The sequence below is a fragment of the Pogona vitticeps genome, chromosome 2 (genome assembly GCF_051106095.1).
Source record: "Pogona vitticeps strain Pit_001003342236 chromosome 2, PviZW2.1, whole genome shotgun sequence".
NCBI classification, from domain to species: Eukaryota; Metazoa; Chordata; class Lepidosauria; order Squamata; family Agamidae; genus Pogona; species Pogona vitticeps.
In genome coordinates, this window is record NC_135784.1 from 35143224 (window position 1) to 35163713 (window position 20490).

General features: G+C 43.7%; 1 protein-coding gene across 2 annotated transcripts; it reads left to right on the plus strand.

The window, feature by feature from the left end:
* On the plus strand, nt 1–19258 carry IMPDH2 (inosine monophosphate dehydrogenase 2). 2 transcript variants are annotated; one of them, XM_020795389.3, is made up of 15 exons: nt 1–242; nt 6619–6667; nt 7014–7115; nt 8372–8446; nt 9082–9288; nt 10208–10295; nt 10529–10728; nt 12227–12317; nt 13214–13309; nt 13810–13881; nt 16562–16705; nt 17230–17374; nt 17818–17961; nt 18219–18302; nt 18942–19258. In XM_020795389.3, the coding sequence occupies exons 1-15, from the start codon at nt 145–147 to the stop codon at nt 18961–18963; spliced, it is 1617 nt and encodes a 538-aa protein (XP_020651048.1). In that variant the 5' UTR covers nt 1–144; the 3' UTR covers nt 18964–19258. The 2 variants fall into 2 exon arrangements, with proteins under 2 accessions (XP_020651048.1, XP_020651049.1); XM_020795390.3 differs by lacking the exon at nt 13810–13881.
* Nucleotides 19259–20490: the final 1232 nt, after the last annotated feature.

Consider the following 20490-nt stretch of genomic DNA (forward strand, 5'->3'; position numbering starts at 1 on the left):
GCGGGAGCGGCCTGTGGGCGGCGCAAGGGCAGCGAACTCTCCTCCTGACGGTCCGCCGAGGGGAAGAGAAAGAGGAAGGCAGGCGGGAGGCCACGCGGCGGGACCGAAGCGTTTGTTTGCCTGCCAACACGCGTCGACCCGACCATGGCCGATTACCTGATCAGCGGCGGCACCGGCTACGTGCCCGACGACGGGCTCACGGCGCAGCAGATGCTCAACTGCGGAGACGGCCTGACCTACAAGTGAGGAGGAGGAGGGGGCAGGGCGAAAACGAAAGGGGGCGAAGGAGAAACGACGGGGTACCCTCGTGGTGGTGGTGGTGGTGGTGGGAGGATGATGAGGATGATGGCCGTGCTGGCTGGGAGGTGCAGAGACCTCTCCTTTGGGGTCCCTTCCTTCGGGCCTCCCAGCCCCAGGGATGTCAGCTCTGACCGGCAGCGGTTTCAGGGAGGATTGATGCCCCAGCTTGGGCAGCGTTTTCCTGCCGGTCTCTGACTTAACCCTCACCCGAAAGCAGACCTGGCGCTGCTTAGCCTGTGAATCCTGATAAGACGCGTGTTTCGGGAATTGGGGGGCGGATAGTGCCCGCTGTGGGGTTGCAGGGCCGTCCGTTTCCCTTCCAGAGTTTTGAATCTGTGGGGCGCTCATTCTGCTCGGGACCTCTTTCCTGGAAACGAAAAACAGGGCAGGGATCAGGGGGAGTGGGAGATTTGGCAGTTGGAGGGGGGGGCGCTTCCACTGTGTTTTTGCCTGTTCTCAGCGTGGTGAGAGGGACAGGCTAGGACTCGGAAGGCTTGGGTTCGAATTCCCCGCTCAGCCATGGAAGCTCATGGCGATTTGGGGGGGGGGGGGAGTTTGGCACTGGTAAAACAGCTCCTTAAAAATTTTCACTTACCTTAAATGCCCTAGCAGAGGTCGCTGTGAGTTGGATCCAGCTTGCCCAGGCAGAACATACCCAGTCTGTTCCAGCTGAAAGGAAGAGAAAGACATAAATTAAGGAATGGAACAACCTCAGCCCAGAACTCAGGATGAAGGTGGCTTAAAAGGAATACTGTACTCGAAGCAACACTGAGCCCGCTAGCCAGGCCTTTGTAGTCTCTTTAAAAGAGTTTATTAGATTCATAAGAAGTGAGGGTTTGTTTCAGACTCTAAAGAGGCCTGTTCTGGAGCTGGACCAGTGCTTCCACTTCTGCTTATTGTGTCTCTGTAAATTTTCTGTGCCAGAAGCAGACACTGACAGCGTGCAATTTCAGAGGGGTTTATGGAGCAGACCCCTTCAGCCTCCCCACTCCACTTCTCCTTTGTTTGACCAATATCTGGATCTGTGTCAGTCTGCAGTTTCACAGGGTTTCACAGAGCAGCTGTCATTCCCAATTCTATATAGACCTTGCCTTCCCTTTCTGGGAGTTCCATAGTACCCTTTGGAGCGCACCTGTTTCCTGTAGAGTAGCACTGATCTGCTTTATATGTTTTCTGTTTCATGAACAAAATCTGTCCCAGGAGCTTATGGGCCTTTTGGTCAGGGCAAGCAGGAGGACTATAGTTGCTAAATGTTCCTGCAGAGCAAGTTTCTGCCTAAAACTCATGGCAGGACATCCTTTTTGGCTTGCTGTTTTTGGAGATTTTTTCCCTCTCTGCCTTTCTACACATTAGATAGTCATCCATCCCATAAAACAAAACTGCAAACTTGGCAAGACCTTTGAAGATATTTAATCTTCAAGGTTTGTGCAGCAAGCCTGCCTTACCTTTATAAAATCCACTTTGTGTTGCCCAGACAATCCCTACTTCATGATGTTGATCAAAGATACCCATGCATTGTTTACAGCAATACTACACTACCCTTTGGTTGAGTGGTTCTTAGACATTTGTGTTTGGCCCCAGAACCTGGAGAAATCCCACCCTCCTTTTCCTATAAACTAGCTGCTAATTGAAAACCAGAAAATGGTTGTGTTGTCTCCAGAACAATGCAAACGCAGGAGCAGGTGATACCTTTATTAGACTACTAAAATAATTAAGCAAACAACAGGCAATTACCGATGATAAATCATCTTCTTTAGGCTGTGCACCAACTTCTGAACTAACCACAATAACCTGATGTACAGCCTGAAGAAGATGAATTATCCTCAAAGGTTAGCTGCCTGTTTGCTTGATTTTCTTTTTGTGTAGGCATCCTTTAGTCTTGAGGGACTATGGTAACATGCTCTGAATAGAGGTCTTGGAACAGTGTCTAGTGTGGCTGAGAAGGCCAATTCAAGAGTGACAATCCCTTCCACACTGAAGACAAATACAATCTGTCCCCTCTCCAGCTCCCTGCTTTTGATGGTTTCTTTGCCTCGGCCTGCTGAAGAAGTGTCTCTTCAAATTGGGAGAGGCCATGATGCACCGCCTGCCTCCAGGCTGAATGCTCAGATGTCAAGGTTTCCCATCTGTTGAGGTCCATTCCTAAGGCCTTCAGATTCCGCTTGGTTTTCTTTTAGTGGTCTAATAAAAGTATCACCTGCTCAACCTGCTCGTGTGGACTACAAGGAGAAAAACATTCTGGGATGACTTCTGGGATCACTGGATTCCCATCACTTATAGCAGTGGGAGATGGTGCTCTAGGTGGAGATCACCCTTGGTTTTTGACAAAATGTTGTGCTACTACAGTAATTTAACACTGTTTCTGTAATTCTGTATGTCTGCAGTGAATTTTTGACAGAGCCTATTCTTCAGCCATCTGTTGCTCCATATGACAAGTCTGAGAGCATTCTGTTATAATTCTTGTATAAGGAGAAGCTGGGAGCAACACAAAATCTCTTTCTCTCCCTCCTCCTCCCCCCTCCTCCCCCCACAGTTTCAGGTTGAGTTTCATGTCATCCCTAATATTTTTGCATGCATGCCTCATATGATTCTCCCTGGCCAGACAAGCAATATGACCCTTTTGAGAAACTGTTCCAGAAATAGTTCTGCACTAGAAAGTTGACCCTTTTCCTTTATGAGCAATAAATACGCCTGTGAACTGCAATCTATAAATAAACTGTGGCTGTTTGAAAACAAACTTTGCCACTGGGAAGCAGTTTTTCCACCCAAGACCTGTCATTTTCTATCGTAGAATAAATTGCAAACTTATGGAAGACTTTTAGCATTGTGTTCATGAAGCCAGCCTTGATTTTTGATGCTACTGAGGATATGTTTCTCTCAGTATTGCCATTTATAAAGTAAAATTTTGTTAATTTGTTCTTTGCACGAATATTGCCATATGACAAGGAGGTCTTTTTGTATCCAAAACAAGAACCAGACATAAATTTGATACAGTGGTGTCTCAGCTTACGAACTTCATTGGTTCTCGAACTCTGGTCGTAACTCAAAATGGTCGTAAGTTGAAGCACCATTTCCCATAGAAATGCATTGAAACGCAATTAATCTGTTCCGGACGAAGAAAAAAATCACCCCAAAAAAATCACTGCAAGACCCATTGGAAACGCAGTTAATCCATTCTGGCCAAAGGGGGTGGGGGAGAAAAGCAAGCAAAGCATGAAAGACCCATCGGAAATTTTAAAAAAGCAAAGCAAAAAGCAAGCGGAGCATGCAAGACCCATCGGAAATGAAAAAAAGTAAAGCAGAAAGCAAGCGAAGCATGCAAGACCCATCGGAAATGGGGGGAAAAACCCAAAGAGCAAACAAACCCCCCAAGACCCATTGGAAATAGAGGGAAACCAAAAAAGCAAACAAAACCCCCCAAGACCCATCGGAAATGGGGGAAAAACAAAAAGCAGGCAACCCCCCAAGACCCATCAGAAATGGGGGAACCCCCCCAAGACCCATTGGAAAAGGGGGAACCCACAAATGAAACCTCCTAAGACCCATCAGAAATCAGGGGGAACCAAAAAGCAAACAACCCCCCAAGACCCATCACAGCACAGAAACATAACCCCCAGCTCAAAACCATTCTGCAAACCCCACCCAGAACAGTTTTTAAAAAGGAGAAAGCAGCACCTTACGTTAGCAGGCAGTCCGAAGCCTCCTCCGATCGCACTCACTCTAACCATTGGGTGTAAAGAAGCAGCCTCTTCGCCTACTAATGGTTAGCAATTTGAATTTCCTGCCTTTTTTCCCTGCCTTTTTCTGTTCATAACTGGAAGCTTGGCCGCAAGTCAAAGCAAAATTTTGCGGCCGGAGCTGGTATGTTCGTGAGTCAAGGCATCACTGTATTTAAAAGGCAAAGTACAGAAGTTGGGCGGGGGGGGGGGAGGGATACCAGGATGCTCTGCAGCTGAATTCAGTCATCATTCTTTCACAAAAGAATTTCAAAGGGATATTCTTGCATAATATGTTGAACTAGAATTTATCAGCAAGGTTGATGCTGTTTGTTTAGCTCTCAGTTAAGGTCTTGCCTCCTGTTGTAACATACACAACATAACTTGCATTGGTGATATTTGCAATCAAGTCCCTTAAAAGTACTTTACTGACAACCCATGGAGCGGCTTATCATTGCTACCTGTGATTGAGTTTTAACCTAATTCTCCTGAGTCCTATAACACTCCCATACATCCACAGCCCTCAAAATATTTTTCTTTTACAAAGGATTATTTTATCGATTCATCTTTAATGAAGAAGATTCCTCATTCCCTATAGTGGCCAAAAGGGGAGTGGGGTTTGCTGAGAGTAAAATATGGCAAAATTGTCTCCACATGGAGATTTTCTGAGCCTCATTAAAAATAAAACCAACAACTCCCAGGGCTACAACCTCTGCTTTCCAAGGGTATTGGATTGGCAGCTTTGGGAAATGAATAGTAGATTCAGTGAATTTATCCACCAAGTTTTTTTAAATGCAGGTTAAGTTTGTTTTCTACTTATACAAAGATATAGTGGTTAAATTATAGCTTTTATACATATTATTATTTTACTTTTGTTTTAACCTCCATGTTTCAAGTATAGAATTGTTTTCAATAGGCTAAAAACATCCTTAAAAATAATATAGTGTAGGCACACAAACAAAGAATAAAATGGTCTCCCACAGCAAAGCAACAGTGATATTTAGCTTGTGTCTCAGGATCATTAATGCAACTATTAAAAAAATTACATTGCCGCTCATCTTGCCCAGCAATCAGCCACAGGCTTGCAGGATGCTTACAAACAAGGCATATAGACTTTGGCCTTGTCAGTTGTTCCTAGCATCTTCTGTACACAGAACACCCCCCCCCCATTGCTTCTGCATGACAGAAAAGGCTTTTCAGGACTCCTGGAAGGTTTCCAGTTTTGGGAAAAGATTTTGGTTAAAGAACAGCTAACTTTTCCGCTTGAACATTGGGCTAGGGAATTTCACAACTGTCCTTTTCCCTTGAGATTTTCCAGGGGTGGGTGGAGAGAAAGACAATCAGCAGGTGTCTAGTGGGGGGGGATTTCTAAAGATCAGAATGCCCTGACATTCAGTCCTTCAAGTCCTGAGGTACAGATTTCAGATTTGACGAGGGAGTCTGAATTTACATGTATGTGAGGCACCCTTATATTGCCAGGATACAAGAGTCGTCTGCCGACTTCACTTCTTTCACTTTCACTGTATTTCAGGCCTAAATCTTACTCAACCCCATTAATCCAAAATCCTTTTAACTGGAAATGCCAGAGATTAAATTTAGGACATTTTGCACAGGAAATATTTGAATGCACTATAAAAAGGCTTGATTGAGCTACAAACACCTCCCCACCCCGAAAATGACTTTTTAAAAAAGAGGTATAAGCCTGGTCTTGGTGGGGGGCAGTCTTGGGGCAGACGGTGATTAGTGGAACCAGAATACGGCACTCCAGCAGGTTTCTGGCTATTCCACATAACTGTAGGTATCCTGGTCTCTCAGCAAAATTTCTTCATTTCAGAGCAGTTTTGTGGATTGAACTCTGATATTGGAACCAACTCAGACTTATAGCAAACACCTAACCTCAGAGCAAGATCAGTTATTTTGGACCAGTACAATGCCTTCTGACTCTTTCTGATGCTGTGACTCAAGTGTGGCAGCTTGGTCCCAACATTCAGATTTCTTTCAGTTTTGTGTATGAAATCTGTACAAATTAGTCCCTACAAAATAACCTCCTCTAATCCTCTTCTTGCATTGCTGCTCCTTTGTAATTGAGAGGAACACAATAAGTGTGATATCAGTTTGCACGTGAGTAGGTGTCAAGCCAGGTTGTGTGCAGGGGAGCTGACCGAGGTTGGTAGATAGACTGCACATAGAAGACCTGGCTCTGGCTCAAGTATTGCGCATGCACACGTCAGGGCCTGTGCTAGGCGTGGAGGGGAAAGAATTGCAGACACACATATCCATATCTCATAGCAGATTTGGCAGTGGAAGGATATAAATTCAAAATTTCTGTAGAGTCAGAAATTTAAATCCTTTCTCCCATAGTCCCCATTTAATGCCCCATGTTAATGGGTCCTATTTTTTGAGGAGGGAAATTGTGGGATTCTAATCGCAGAAATTCAATATAATGATATAATTTGGCCTTAAAAGTTCATAGCTACTAAGACAGGAACAATACTTATCTATTCTGCAAATATGGTATAAGGAGCCACAAAACTCGTTATAAACTTATCTGTAAGTTAAAAAGTTCAGTGTGTAATAATATTTCTTTTTCCTCTTAATTTAGTGACTTCTTGATACTCCCTGGCTACATAGATTTTACTGCAGACCAAGTGGTGAGTATGAGCCTTAAGATTGCACGATATATAAAATAAATGCTAGGAACTCAACTTTGGTTATTCTAGGAGAGTCCTTTTTGCCTTTCTTTAGGAAGTACCATAAGGAACGTCAGAAAATTGCTATTGCTTCTTCTTTCCATCTCGCCTCTGAGGACAGACTCTTGTGCAATGCTGAGCAACCTCCAGCCCCCATCTTGCACTCAGGGACACTGAGGACTTCATCTTTCATTTTTTAAAAATAATGTGTTTCCTTCTCATGTATACTAAGAGCTTATAATAGTGTTTGAAAGTCATAGAAATGAAGTGGCATGCTGTCACAATGTGAGACTTTCTTTATTTTAAGGACCTGACCTCTGCTCTGACCAAGAAGATAACACTGAAGACTCCCTTGGTATCCTCCCCAATGGACACTGTAACAGAAGCCAGCATGGCTATCGCAATGGCTGTAAGTAGACCAGATCAGGAGCAAGGGAGGGATTATCCTATTCGGAAGGGCACTTGTGTGTAAAACACACCTGGGTATCCCGGAAGAAGCTGTAGAGATCAAGATCAGCTTGATTTCCATAATTTCTGTCCTTAACATCCTAAGAGACAGACCCACATTCTTTAGGTTCCAAGTCTCCATAGGATCCCTGTTGATGACCAGCAGCAATTTTTCAAAATGAAAGGCTCCCCGTCCCCCTCCCCAAGATTCTGGACAATGTTCCCTCTAATTTTCCGCAAGCACTGAGAGGAAACCCCACCCCATGTGTGCAAAGTTTTGGCCGCAACCGAAACCAAATGAGTGGCAACACTAACTGAGGGTGCGTTGTATCAGAACAGCTCTGTGCTGCCACACAGCTTAGAAAGAGTTTTGGTTCTGGTTTTTTCCAGGGCAAAAGGGATCCTTAAGGACCTTCAGAACATAAAGTGGAGAGTATAGGTAGTTTTAGATTAAAATAAAATTAACAGCAATGTCACCAGCTGATGCTGTCGTCATTGAGTGTCATAAAGTTGTGCAACAAGATTTCAGTCCATGTTAGCTTCAGTACATTTTAGTAAAATTTTGCACTTGTTTTGTCTGCACTTCTATCATGTGCATCTTTATTTCTGTCTTTTCATAAGTGGAACTTTCCCCTTAAGAAACTGTTGCCGCTATGGAGATTATCCAATTATAATGCATTTACATAGAGATATTAAGCACATATAAATTATAATATGATTAAGTAGCCAATGTTAGATAAATATATCTTGTGGTTTTGTTCATGATGGTAAAACATTGATATTCTGAGATATAATTGGTTAGCCAAGGATGTGAGAGAAATAATCATTAAAAAAATCAATTATTAGAATTATTGTAACCTTAGGACGGTTTATATTTGAATCAATTCTTTAAGAGCAATAAGATTGATGCAGTCAGATTTATATAATGGATAATACTGTATGGAAATGCCTCCACCCTGCCTATATGGGGGGTTTTGTTTTGTTTTTGTCTTTTATTCTATTTTTATGGCTTTTGTTTGTTTTGTGTGTTTTTGTTTAGTTTTGTAGGTTTATATGTGTGATAAATATATATATACATTTAAAAAAATAAAAGGAAAAAAAATTAACTGTTGCTGCTTAGGAGCCACCCCTGCCAGCCTTCTGCCTGCTTCCTGGCTGATGGCAGGAAAGACGTGTTACTGTTCTTATGACTCAAGTTTCCTTCTGTGCTTTTTTCAGCTCACAGGTGGGATTGGATTTATCCATCATAACTGTACTCCAGAATTCCAGGCCAATGAAGTACGAAAAGTGAAGGTAAATCCAGTGGTTTGAAAATGTCCTATGTTGAGATAATTTGACTGAGGTTGCTATCAGCAGAAACTGTGGTGAATATGATGGTACATTTAGGTGGAAAAATTGGTTTGTGTTAGCTCCGTATAATAGTCTTGCCAAGAATTTTTGGCCTTCACATCTAAGAGTCAATTTTCCTAGCAAAGTCCATCTTGCCATAAAACTTTGGACTTCAAAGTTCTTTACACTGGTACAAGCTCAATGAAGTGGTGTTTAATCCACAAAAGCTCACATATTGTATGATGATTTTTAGCGATCTGTAAAGGTATTGCCTCTTCTTGCATTTGTATTTTATTTTGTATTGACCACACGGCTTCCCTTTATTACAATAATATTCTGTTTTACTGATGAACTTTGTGCATAAAAGGCTACCTGCCTTTTCCTACGCATATTTGTACACTTCTCTGGTTGAGTCCATGATCACATTTGAAAGGTCTGGCTTTGGTGTTATACAGCTGCAGACATTTCTGTACTGCCCATTACTTGAGACATTCTTGCTCTCTCCTCTGCCTGGCTTTATTTACCCATCTGCTCAGCTGTATCTAGCTCTCTTTTCTTCCACTGCTCAACATTTTTCTTCTGGTGGTGTTTTGCTCCAGAAATATGAACAGGGATTTATCACAGACCCAGTGGTGCTGAGTCCCAAAGACCGTGTCCGAGATGTTTTTGAAGCAAAGGCCCGTCATGGGTTCTGCGGCATCCCCATCACAGACAATGGGAAGATGGGCAGCCGACTCATGGGGATTATCTCCTCCCGAGACATTGATTTTCTGAAGGAGGAAGAACATGACCTGCCACTTAGTGAGGTGAGTGAACGTCCTTTCTGCTGGAGTAGGCAAGATGGAAAAAAAAAACATGCAGTTTGTGCTAGGGGAGGTTGAAAGCTTCTGTAGTGCTTTTGCACTGGATCAAAGGAATTAAGTCTTGGGATGTTGTAGCCTAGCACTGGTTTATGGAAGTTACCTTTCACCTTTTCAGTTGGCTGATTTCCCCCTCATTGCACAACGTCATCCGTGTGGCAGTAGCATTAGAGTAACCACAGTAGCTGGGTGTTGTGTTTCAGCACTGCAGTGTCCCATGATGCCTGTTAGCCAGCTCTGTTTCCTTGTGCTATCTTTAGGTTGTGCTGATGAAACTTGGCATTATATGCATATCCCAAGGATAGTCTTAAATTGTCTGTAATCATTCTCAGGTGGGAATTGTATGTGTCCTACTGGTAGGAAGAGTTCAGCTAAGACTGAACAAGGCTGAATTCTTTGCTTTGACATTCTGGAACTGGGACGCCACCTCCTGATGTTCTGGTCTGATTTAATTATTATCATCAGGCCCTCGCTTACTCTGGAGCAGAGTCAGGCAGTAGCGAGTGGAACTGTTCTGGACAGAGTTTGATGACTGAATTTGCCCCGTGATTCTGAATTCAGTTAATCCAAAAGAATAATCCTCAATGCATCCCCCCCAGCTGATAACGTGTCATGCACAGTCAAATAGCTGAGAAGTCAGGTGGAGGGGCCACAACTGGCTTTCCTTCCTTTGTAGCAAATAATATAAACCTTGATTAAAATGCATTCAGTCTTTTTATAAGGTCAAGTAAAATAGTGCTGCATGGGAATTGCTTGTCGCCATCTTCATTGTTGGGAGATTCCATTTTGTTTGTCTGCCTATTCGAAAACTACTTGGCTTGTGGGGGGAAATCCTTTTCATTTTGCTGCTTCTTTTCCATGCCAGATCATGACCAAGCGGGAAGACCTGGTTGTAGCACCTGCAGGAGTTACGTTAAAAGAAGCCAATGAAATCTTGCAGAGGAGTAAGAAAGGTAAGTGGAGATAGTGATGTAGTATTGGGTGAGTTGGTGCCATACGAGTACTTAGCCATGTTGGCTTTCATTGGTTGATGTGTTAGCCGCGATGACTCCTGCAGTGTGAACTCTGCCAGCGTCTAGAGTGAAGGGAACATAGCAGCACCAGCAGTATCCAGTGTATGTTCACATTGGGAGCAGTTGTAACCGTAGCTGAGTAATAACTCGTAGCATTCCTTTTTTGTTTCAAGGAAAATTGCCAATCGTTAATGAAAAGGGTGAGCTGGTGTCCATAATTGCTCGCACAGACCTGAAGAAGAATCGGGACTACCCACTGGCCAGCAAAGATTCCAAGAAGCAGCTACTATGTGGAGCTGCCATCGGAACCCACGAAGATGACAAGTACCGTCTTGACCTACTGGTGCAAGCTGGTGTGGATGTTGTTGTGCTGGTGAGTGCTGCGAATAATGGATGTGAAAAAGAGTGCATTTTGTAAGACACCTGCACCTGAATTTCAGAGATTCACATATTAGTAACCATATACACTGATGGGCTGTTCTTAACTATCTAGCTTCTCCGAGGGATCATGGAGGATATTCTTGTTATTGGCACTTAAGCTTTTTAAATTAAGGAGTTTAGTAAGTTTCCCTGGAAGTTTGATGGTGTACAAACATTTTAAGTATATAGTAAGAGTGGAAGGGATAGAGCTGCATTAAGTTGGCCCTTAAAGAAATGCTGGGCTGGTGCAAGGTAGAAGTACTATACTAGGGGTTACCTCTGAGCAGCTTTGCCTTTACCTAATCATGAGGAATAATATCACCATATGCTGTACTTTTCAAACATCTTTAGTTTAATTTTAAAAAATAAAAACAAGGTTCTAGACCTCATGGCAAGATTATGTGGCAGTAGTTTTCAGGGTTCACTTGAGCAAGCTTAATAACCCTCCTCTTGTTTTTAAGTGTTTCCATTTTGGATCCAATGGATTTAGTCACCCAGATTTGTTATTAAATAGAATAAGAAACTGAGCATCTGTAAAATGAGTGCTCCTTTTAATGACCACACTAGACTGAAGCAAGAGCCATTTCGTTCTGTTTATATCCTCAGGTCCTTGGTAGGAGGTACAAAGACCACCTCTGACCACCTTTCTTTCTCCTTTCTGTATGGCTCTGGTGAACTGCCAGTCCCGAACCAGAAGTTTTTTTAAACTGTATGGGCGGGGGGCCAGAATACTGCTTTGGAGATTGGAAAAGCATCCCCATCTTTAAGGAGATCTCAGAGGCCGTCCCGGTTCCACCATCTTCATTTGGGGATTGATCAAGCTACGTATTCCATATTTCAAACTGCACTCAGGCCTACAGTTGCTTGGAATGTTCACCTAGGTTGGCTGTCTTTTTAGTTCACTTGCTCTTCTTTTCCCCTCTGAGAATGATACTCAACTCTTTCCCTGCCAGTCCCCGTGTGTTAGCAACAACTGGAAGTGGAAAATATCCATTTTCCCTATCCTCTTATCTTCTTCCCTCCCAACTTTGAAAATAGTAAAATGTGAATCTTTTGCATTTTGGCATAGCCTGTTTTCATGTGCAAATCTATTAGGGTGATTGAGGATCTCAGAAATAGGCAGCAATTAAAAACAGTTTTTTCCTGGCCTTTCAGGTATTATAGATCTGTTTTGTAAATCAATACAAAAATAATGTCCTTTTTTAAGCAAAATCAGAATTCACTACAGTAAGAGCATGTTGTGCAGAAAGTGGATTCATTTCAGTATTATTTATTATTAATGTTGTGGTTAGAAGGAAAGGTATGTCAAATGTTGGCATAGAATTGCTCCGGAAGGTTCTGGATACAGATATTTGGATGATAGACTTCTTATCCAAACACATTTAGACTTCATAAAAAACAGTAATATAGGGTTTAGTTGAGTGCTTATTTTTCACTTTTTACTCCCGCAGGATTCTTCTCAGGGGAATTCCATTTTTCAGATCAACATGATCAAATATATCAAAGAGAAGTATCTGGATCTCCAGGTCATTGGAGGAAATGGTAACAAGATCTTTATTTGTAATCTAAGTGTTAAAATATGGTTCCCTTTCTTCTGTTGGTGTTAGCCTGCTCTTGCTGAGCATCTTTATTTACTATGCAGTGAAACTGTCTTTGTAAAGCCACATTAGCTGGTGAAGGCACCCTTGGGTAGTTCTCTGTCACCAAGGGGCCAACATCGTCTTTTGGCTAAGAAGGGCTCTGTTTCATTGTAGCCCTTAGTAATCCCATTCCACCTGCTTTGATACTCTGTTGGTCATCGGTTGTCCTAAATCCTTTGAGATTAGAGAGGGAAGAGCATTGGCACTCCAAATACTGTATAATAAGGGATGATAGGAAATACAGCCTGTCAGCATTTGAAGGACCCTATGTTCCCCATCTCTGATCTTGATATTCAGGTTTCAGTCTAAGGGACAAAATGTAAGGCCTAGAGCAGTGGTTGTCCACCTTGGGTAACCCAGGTGTTCTTGGACTGCAGCTCCCAGAAACCCCAGCCAGCACAGCTCCTGGTGAAGGCTTCTGGGAGTTGCAGTCCAGGAACACCTGGGTTACCCAAGGTTGGCAATGACAGGCTTAGAGGAAGGAATCCTTCAGTAGAATCTTGGATTCTGAGACTGTGGCCCAACACATAGCAGCATAAAATATCTGTTTTTGCAAAGCTAAAAGTGATTTGGCCAAGAGATGGAATCCAAATCTCAATTTTCCCCACTGAGACTGTGTCAGCCACCTCCTCCTTTGGGAAGAAGGTCTTCCCAAAGCCTTAAATACTTCTACAAATTCACTCCCATTTCCTTGGACGGAAGAATTTTTTTTGTTGCATGCCGAGGGTGAGGGGAGTGAAGGAATGCCAGTTCCCTGTCCCTCTTCCCTGCCTTTAAAACATCTCCACCTTTTTCTAGTGGTGACAGCAGCTCAAGCAAAGAACCTGATTGACGCTGGGGCTGATGCCCTGAGAGTTGGCATGGGCAGCGGCTCCATCTGCATCACCCAAGAAGGTAAAATGACTGTCCGCCTGCTCTTTCCCATTGTCTTGTTCTGAGGACCTGATGTAACCCCGTGGGGCTGCCAGTCCAGAATATACCCCAGTGCTGGGGAAGTAAAGGGTTGACTTCTACTCCATCAAGGCATCTTAAGGTGACCTATTGAGGTGGCCTTCTGTATTTTTGCCGTACCAGTATTGCCACGGCTGAGACGTTGATCCCTCCGTGAGCAACTGGAACAGAGGAATCGAACTCTGAGCACGAAGTCCAGTCGTTCAGTTGTGTGCCAGGTCGGGGCAGGCCAAGGGAAAGGAAGCGTGGCCAGTGGCCAGGTCAGGACCATTTTGTTCCTGAAGAGGTTCATCAGGTTCATTTCCTCCTGCAACGAATGGAGTGCAGCCAGGGTGCCCAGTGCCAGCCCTGTGTGTGTTGGCATTGCCTCACTGTTTGGGTGCCCTCTGGTTCTTGCAGCTCTTCTCTTATCTCTACCCTGTGTATGTTTTTGTCTTGTTCAGCTGCTCCAAAGATCCCTCCAGACCTAAAGTCCCACAGCCCCAAATGCCCTTCCACAGTCACTGGCACCTATAGTAAGTCATGGCCCTGCTCCCCAGCCCTTCATTTCAGCATCTTAGAGCAAGGCTCTAATTGGCTGCCCGTTGCCCTCTCCTGCCCCTGCTTGTTTGAGAATAATCTGGTTGTTCACGCACTTGGGGTTTTGTGGCTTTGGATACTGGTTGTTGAAGTTGATAGCTTTCTGTTCCTGGACCTTGTCTAAAGCAGGGTTTTAATATAGACCTTCTGGGTTGACATCAGCTTGAAATTCTGTTCTTCTTCCTAAATCTAGAACTGGCCTTTTAAAAGGTCCCATTGTCCACTTTTTCCGTCTTAAGGGGCAAAGGTGCCATAGTTACCCGACACTTGAGAAGGCAGCTGTGAAGAAATGCAATTAATGTAATTTCTTCCTCCTTGGAAATACAAAATAGATAAAGTGCTGTTTCTGTAAGATTTCAGTTAAATAGACCCATGTCAACAAAAGCGTGCGAACTTTACAACCAAGACCTATTTTTGTGGAAGGCACAACGGATAAACTTACTGTCAGTTTTAGGCAGCCTGGTCCCTGCAACATAATCAGCAAGGAGGGTGTTTTGCAGCTGCCATAAACATCATGTGGTGATCGCTTGCTGCGTCCGATAGAGAGCTTTGAACATTCTTTGCCTTTAATTGCCATTCATGCAATTTTATGCTTTTATCATAAGACCATTTCTGGACAGCCTTTTAAATATTTGAAAATCAAAGGCCCTGTGTGCTCTTCATCCTTAGACAGCTGTTCTTTCTACTTAGGCGTTTGTCTACACAACTGCAAAAGTGTCCCCACAGTACCCACGTGGAAAGCAAGTTCTCTGTGCCCTGACTATTCCTGATAGGGGCGTAGGATGGGACATTTGCCATTTTCCCATTTGTACACCAGAAGGAAGTAGCTGTTTGATAGACTACGTCCTCTTAAATTCAACAAAGTTGTGTATGTCTGTTCAGAGATAACCTCTCTCAGAGGAGGTTGTCATTTAGAGCAATATTGAGTTTCTTCAGTAAAAGACTCACTTTACCTATTTTGCATCTCTTATTCTCTGGGAATCCAAATGGCACAAATGTTAAATTTCGAACCCTGCTTTGAAAGCTATCACCACCTTTGTGAGTCACGATGCTGGGCACCAGGACAGTATGCCTGCCTCTCATTATCTGGTGCAGCATGCTAAATGATAAAGGGCTGGTTACAGTGTACAATTTTGTACATCCTGGTGCAAACGTCAGTTACTCACGTGACTCAATTTTTACTTATAGGGTGCATGTGCGTTCATACTTGTTGCTTAGAAGCTTGGCACAATTAACGTATTTTTTAAAAAAGCTTTTAACCTTTGAGAGTTGTAATGTCATCACAGCAAAAGGGAGACCATCTCCTTAGTAGGAACAATGTCACATCTTGTGGATGACCCACACTGCTGTCAAACTAGATTCCAGTTCAGTGCAGTTGATTTCAGCAGGATCCAAAAACTTAACTTTTCACAAAATGAAACATCTCTGTGGGCTGCCAATACCCAGCCCTCAGAACTGAAGAGCGAGGGCAAAATGTTTTGTGTTGGGCTCGGTTTCTTGATGAAGCACTGAGTTAGCTCTGACACGACCGGGAGCAAGTCTGAAACGCTGCATTTAACAGGAAGTGTGCATTCCGACTAATCCTGCATGGTGGTGATCTCTTCTGGCACCCGGTACTAACCACGCTGAAGAAAAGGTCCTTGTTTGGTGTGAGGGGGAGGAAGGAGCAGGCCATTTTCGGCAGACTTTGTGCATATCCTTGGCTATCCTAGTGTGCATAATTTCCAGCCTATACATCAGAGTTCCTGTACTGTGGGAGTGGAACGCACTAGCGAATTTGGAACAATACAAAGTACAAAAGACCCCTGCGCTGACACTCTGGTGTGCTCCAAAGCAGTGGTCCCCAACCTTGGGTCTCCTAATGTTCTTGGACTACAACTCCCAGAAGCCTTCACCACTACTTCTGCTGGCCAGGATTTCTGGGAGTTGAAGTCCAAGAACACCTGGAGGCCCAAGGTTGGGGACCACTGCTCTAAAGGAATCCATTTAATACAGAGGGATTCCCCTTCCCAACTCTTTTCGGCCTTATGTTAAGCGTTCAGCAAATGGCACTTTGCTTGTCCTTGTTCCCATGATTCTGTGTGTCAAGAGGCAGTCAGTCGGCTTGGGAAGAACTCCCTTTCAAGCATTTGGGTCCAGACTGAGGGCTTTTATCAGAGAGGTCCATGTTTGTGGTTTTCGACTACAGCTACTAGGATTCTCTAAAATTGATAGCTTGGTGGAGTTCTGGGAGTTTGAACCCAAAACCCCCCCCCACAGATTTTTTACTTGTCTGCCTGGATGCGGCAGGCCAGCAGGGCCAGCAGAACCCAAGGCCGATCAACGTGCTTGCCTGCACTTTTCACCTGCTCTCTAGGCTGTTGACCTTTGAACTGTCGGCCGCTGCAGAGCAATAGATCATTCCTTTGACGCATTTTGAGACAAAGTGGTGGATGGTGCCTCCCCTGCTGGCTGAGTTGCTTCTCTTGTGTTGTGCTAACGAGCATATGTAGCTCAAAAATGCCATGCACTTTCTAATACTATGTGTGTTAAAGAGTAACAGAGACCCTCTTGTTTAAGAAGCTGGCTTTGGTTCAGCCACTGACTGCTTTTACTTCTTTTCTCTCTGTGATTTAGTCTTGGCATGCGGGAGGCCACAGGCCACAGCGGTCTACAAAGTGTCCGAGTATGCCCGGAGGTTTGGGGTGCCCGTGATTGCAGATGGTGGCATCCAAAATGTTGGGCATATTGCCAAGGCCCTTGCCCTTGGCGCTTCCACAGGTGAGAGGAGAAGTTGGAGATGACTTCCTTTTGGCTTGCATGAACATGCTAACTGCTAATGAGAGCACCTGGAATGCCAGGATGCTCCAGGGGGACAGCATCCCACGGCATCTTCGATAGGACTGTACCCTTTGTAAGTGCATGAGAGCAGGGCCCTTTTTTGTCCTGCGTGGGGCCGGTGATCACTAGAGGGAGCTCTTTGGGTGGAGACAGATCCCAGCTGACATAACAGTGAGCAGTCTTGCATGTCATGTGCATTGCTTTGAGGAAATACTGATGTAACTCCACTATATGTCCTTCTGGGAACCATGTGGAGAAGGATTTCCTGAAATGGCTGCATTTTCATGCAAAAAGAAGTGGTGTTATATGACTGCTGCGCATAAATGCTCTCTAGCAGGCATTACAGTTACCTCTGCCCCACACCTGGACCTAAAGAGGCTATTAAGTTGAAACCAGTTCTCCTGCTCTTTTTATAGTCTCTCTCCCTCTCACAGCATTCTTTTTGTTTTCTTTGCTGACTGTAGTGATGATGGGCTCCCTTCTGGCTGCCACCACAGAAGCCCCAGGGGAGTATTTCTTCTCTGATGGGATACGGCTGAAGAAGTACCGGGGCATGGGGTCACTGGATGCCATGGACAAGAACCTGGGCAGCCAGACGAGATACTTCAGGTACCAGAACGGTTTGTTTTCCGGGTATTGTGCTAAAATCGTACAACCACATGATGTAACAATGTAAGGCGCCGTTGGTCCTTTAGAAGGAGAAATGGGGTAAAAAATATTTTGAAGAAAGTAAATAAATAAAGATGCTTGCAGTTTGAGAAAGAATTACATAAATTCTGACATTCTAGCTAGCAGTTTCACTGTTACAGGATCTCCTTCTGCCGGGGGTTTGTCACATCCCTGCCTGAATGAATTGAACAAGTGATATTTGGGGCAGATTTTGGACAGCGTTAAATGGTAGTAAAAGAGGATCTGTATTTATATCTAGAATCTTGGGGGTGCTTTCTGTTGCAACATTATATAAGAAACGATTCCCCCATGCCTGTGAAAAGAGTAGCCCAAGACATTTCAGTTCTGTGGTTGTCACAGGTCTTCTTCTTTGTGGTTCTCAGTGAGACAGATAAAATCAAGGTGGCACAAGGGGTCTCGGGTGCCGTGCAAGACAAGGGCTCCATCCACAAGTTTGTGCCATACCTGATTGTCGGCATTCAGCACTCCTGCCAGGATATCGGTGCAAAGAGCTTAACACAACTGAGGTGAGAACATTTACAGTCTCCCATTTGCAACTTGTCTGTGTAGAATATATAGTATTTGTGCTACTGTATGCAACAGCTGTCTGAGGGGAGGGGGTAATGTTTGGAAAGCCAGCAGGCATGGCCCCTGCTCCCATTCCAGTCTGAGACTGGGGTGGTCCGGCTGCACCCTGGCTTCTGTCCACTGCTGTTCCAGCCATGCAGCTTTTGGGGAGTGGAGGCAGGAATGGTTTTCTCAATCTTCCGCCTTTCATCGCCAGGGCCATGATGTATTCTGGAGAGCTGAAATTTGAAAAGAGGACAACATCTGCCCAAGTGGAAGGAGGGGTTCACGGACTCCACTCGTATGTTATTTTTAATTTCAGGTTCTCATTTTTTAAAAAAACAACAGCTGGAACAAAAAAAAAATCTCAGCCACTGTAATTGTGGACAGTTGTGCATGGTTATACTTTGCCATTGGAGTACTTTTACTCCCAAGTAGTCTTAACGGATCAGGACGAAATATGCCTCATGCCATTTTTCAGTGAAACAGATATGACATGCTGTGGTTATCAGTAGGTTGGTCATATTTATGGGAACAAGGACAGAAAATGCAAGGAGGCTGCATGAATCCTTTTTGCCAGATAGAATCCTGTATTTCTAACACTGGGACTGTCAATGAGGTCAGACAACCATCCCAAATCACTCATTGCAAGGGTTTTTGTTGTTCTACTGGATGAATATTAAATTTACTAAAAATTGTCAGCAATGAATTCAGAGTACTTAAACATGTTAATTGATAATGCAATTTGGTACTTAGCAATTAAAATAACACATTTTAAAATCATTTAAAATTTAAATGACAGAAAGGGATGGTGGCTTAACCAGTTATTTCCAAGAGGTCTTCCCAAGTGTACACTCCTCTTGACGTGGGCTCAAATTCATAACTGTTACTTTCACTTCACATCAGACACCTTCAGCGGTCCTTTGCTTTCCTTTTCTAGGTATGAAAAGCGCCTTTTCTGATGAAGGTCCCCTGCACCTTTCCAGAGCCTTGTTTTGCCCTGCAGGGCCTGTGCTGCCATCATCATGAACTGCTTCCTTCACAAAAGTGCCATTTTGCTGGAGGGGTGGCGTGTCTTGACCTCCGCTCCATTCATCAGCTGCTTTGACCAAGGCTGGAGAGGATGTACCGATCTGTTCCAGAAGTGCTCTCAGCTGGATGAGACTCTGTCTCTCTCTTGAGAGACCATGTATGTGTGTGTGAGGTTTGTCTGGGTTTGATTTTTTTACACAATAAAATATGAGAATGCAAAACTTTTCCAGCCTTGTCATGGAGCTATTTGATGCTAAGGGTCAGGTTGTCTTTTAAAATTTCACTTGCTTCTTCCATCCACAAAAATGGGCCAAACCATGGAGGGCACTGTTTTTCCTCTTGCCTGGGAGGGATCTTTAATTTACACAGAGGAATGGCTCACAAAGAAACTAGTTAATGATCAACTTTTCCAAGTTTGCACATGCTATGCCTCCTGCTCTTCTTGCCTCCTTTCAATTTTTAGTTTCTGCTCTCATAGCCAGTAAATCTGTCTACAGATCAAGATGGGTTATTGCGTAGGAAGATGTTTTTGGCACCAGATGAGGAGCTGCTCCTCTGCTCTCAACGAATAAGATACAGCATCTCATATTTCTCTGCAAGACCATGTGCCTGCATCTAGTTAACGTATCTAGCTAATAGCTTTTTTGTTTTTGAACTCTTGAAAATACAGTGAAATTACAAAAGAGAACATACACGTATCTGCAGCAATTTTTTTTTAAAAAAAATGAAGAGAACACTACGAATGCCATTCAAATAAATAATAAAATGCAGCTGCCTAAATTGGCTGGCCAAGAAAAGGTGATATTTGAAAATGACACCTGAGTGGAAAAACGTAAGGAACCCAGAATGAAAAAATTAAGGGGTGTATGGAGGACAATATGCAAATAAAAAGTTAACTTTTTTTTTGACTGCAATTCCCAGAATGCCCCAGTCAGCCTGGAAATATTTTAGGCTATAATTCTAGAAGTCATAGTCCAAAAAATGACTTTCCCTATTGCTGCATATTAATAGAAGGAAGGTGGCGTCTTTGAAAATAATCTGGGCTGCCTGGCTATACAGAAGGTCGTTCTCCAGTTTTCTGTGTTACTGCACTTGCCAAAACTTTTGTTTCCATGGAGTACAACTTGCAGTCATGACATTCATAGTGATGCCAAACAAGAGGGACAGATGTAGATTATACCCTCAGCTACTGTCACCAGAATAACCATTAAAGCTAGTACCTCCCTACCCGCTCCTAGGTTCATCGCTGGAACTCTCTCCTTTGTGAGCCATTTCTCAAATTCAAGCTGGGGTTGCCCAATCCTTTCAAGTAGCTTTCGCTCATAACTCTTCTTGGAGTGACCAGTAAGACCATTCAGCAGGGCAGATGGATATCCTTGTTTTGTTGCTCTTTTAGAACATGTGCTATGTTGCAAGTCATGTATGATCTTAGTATGTGAGAAACTGCATGCCCGAAA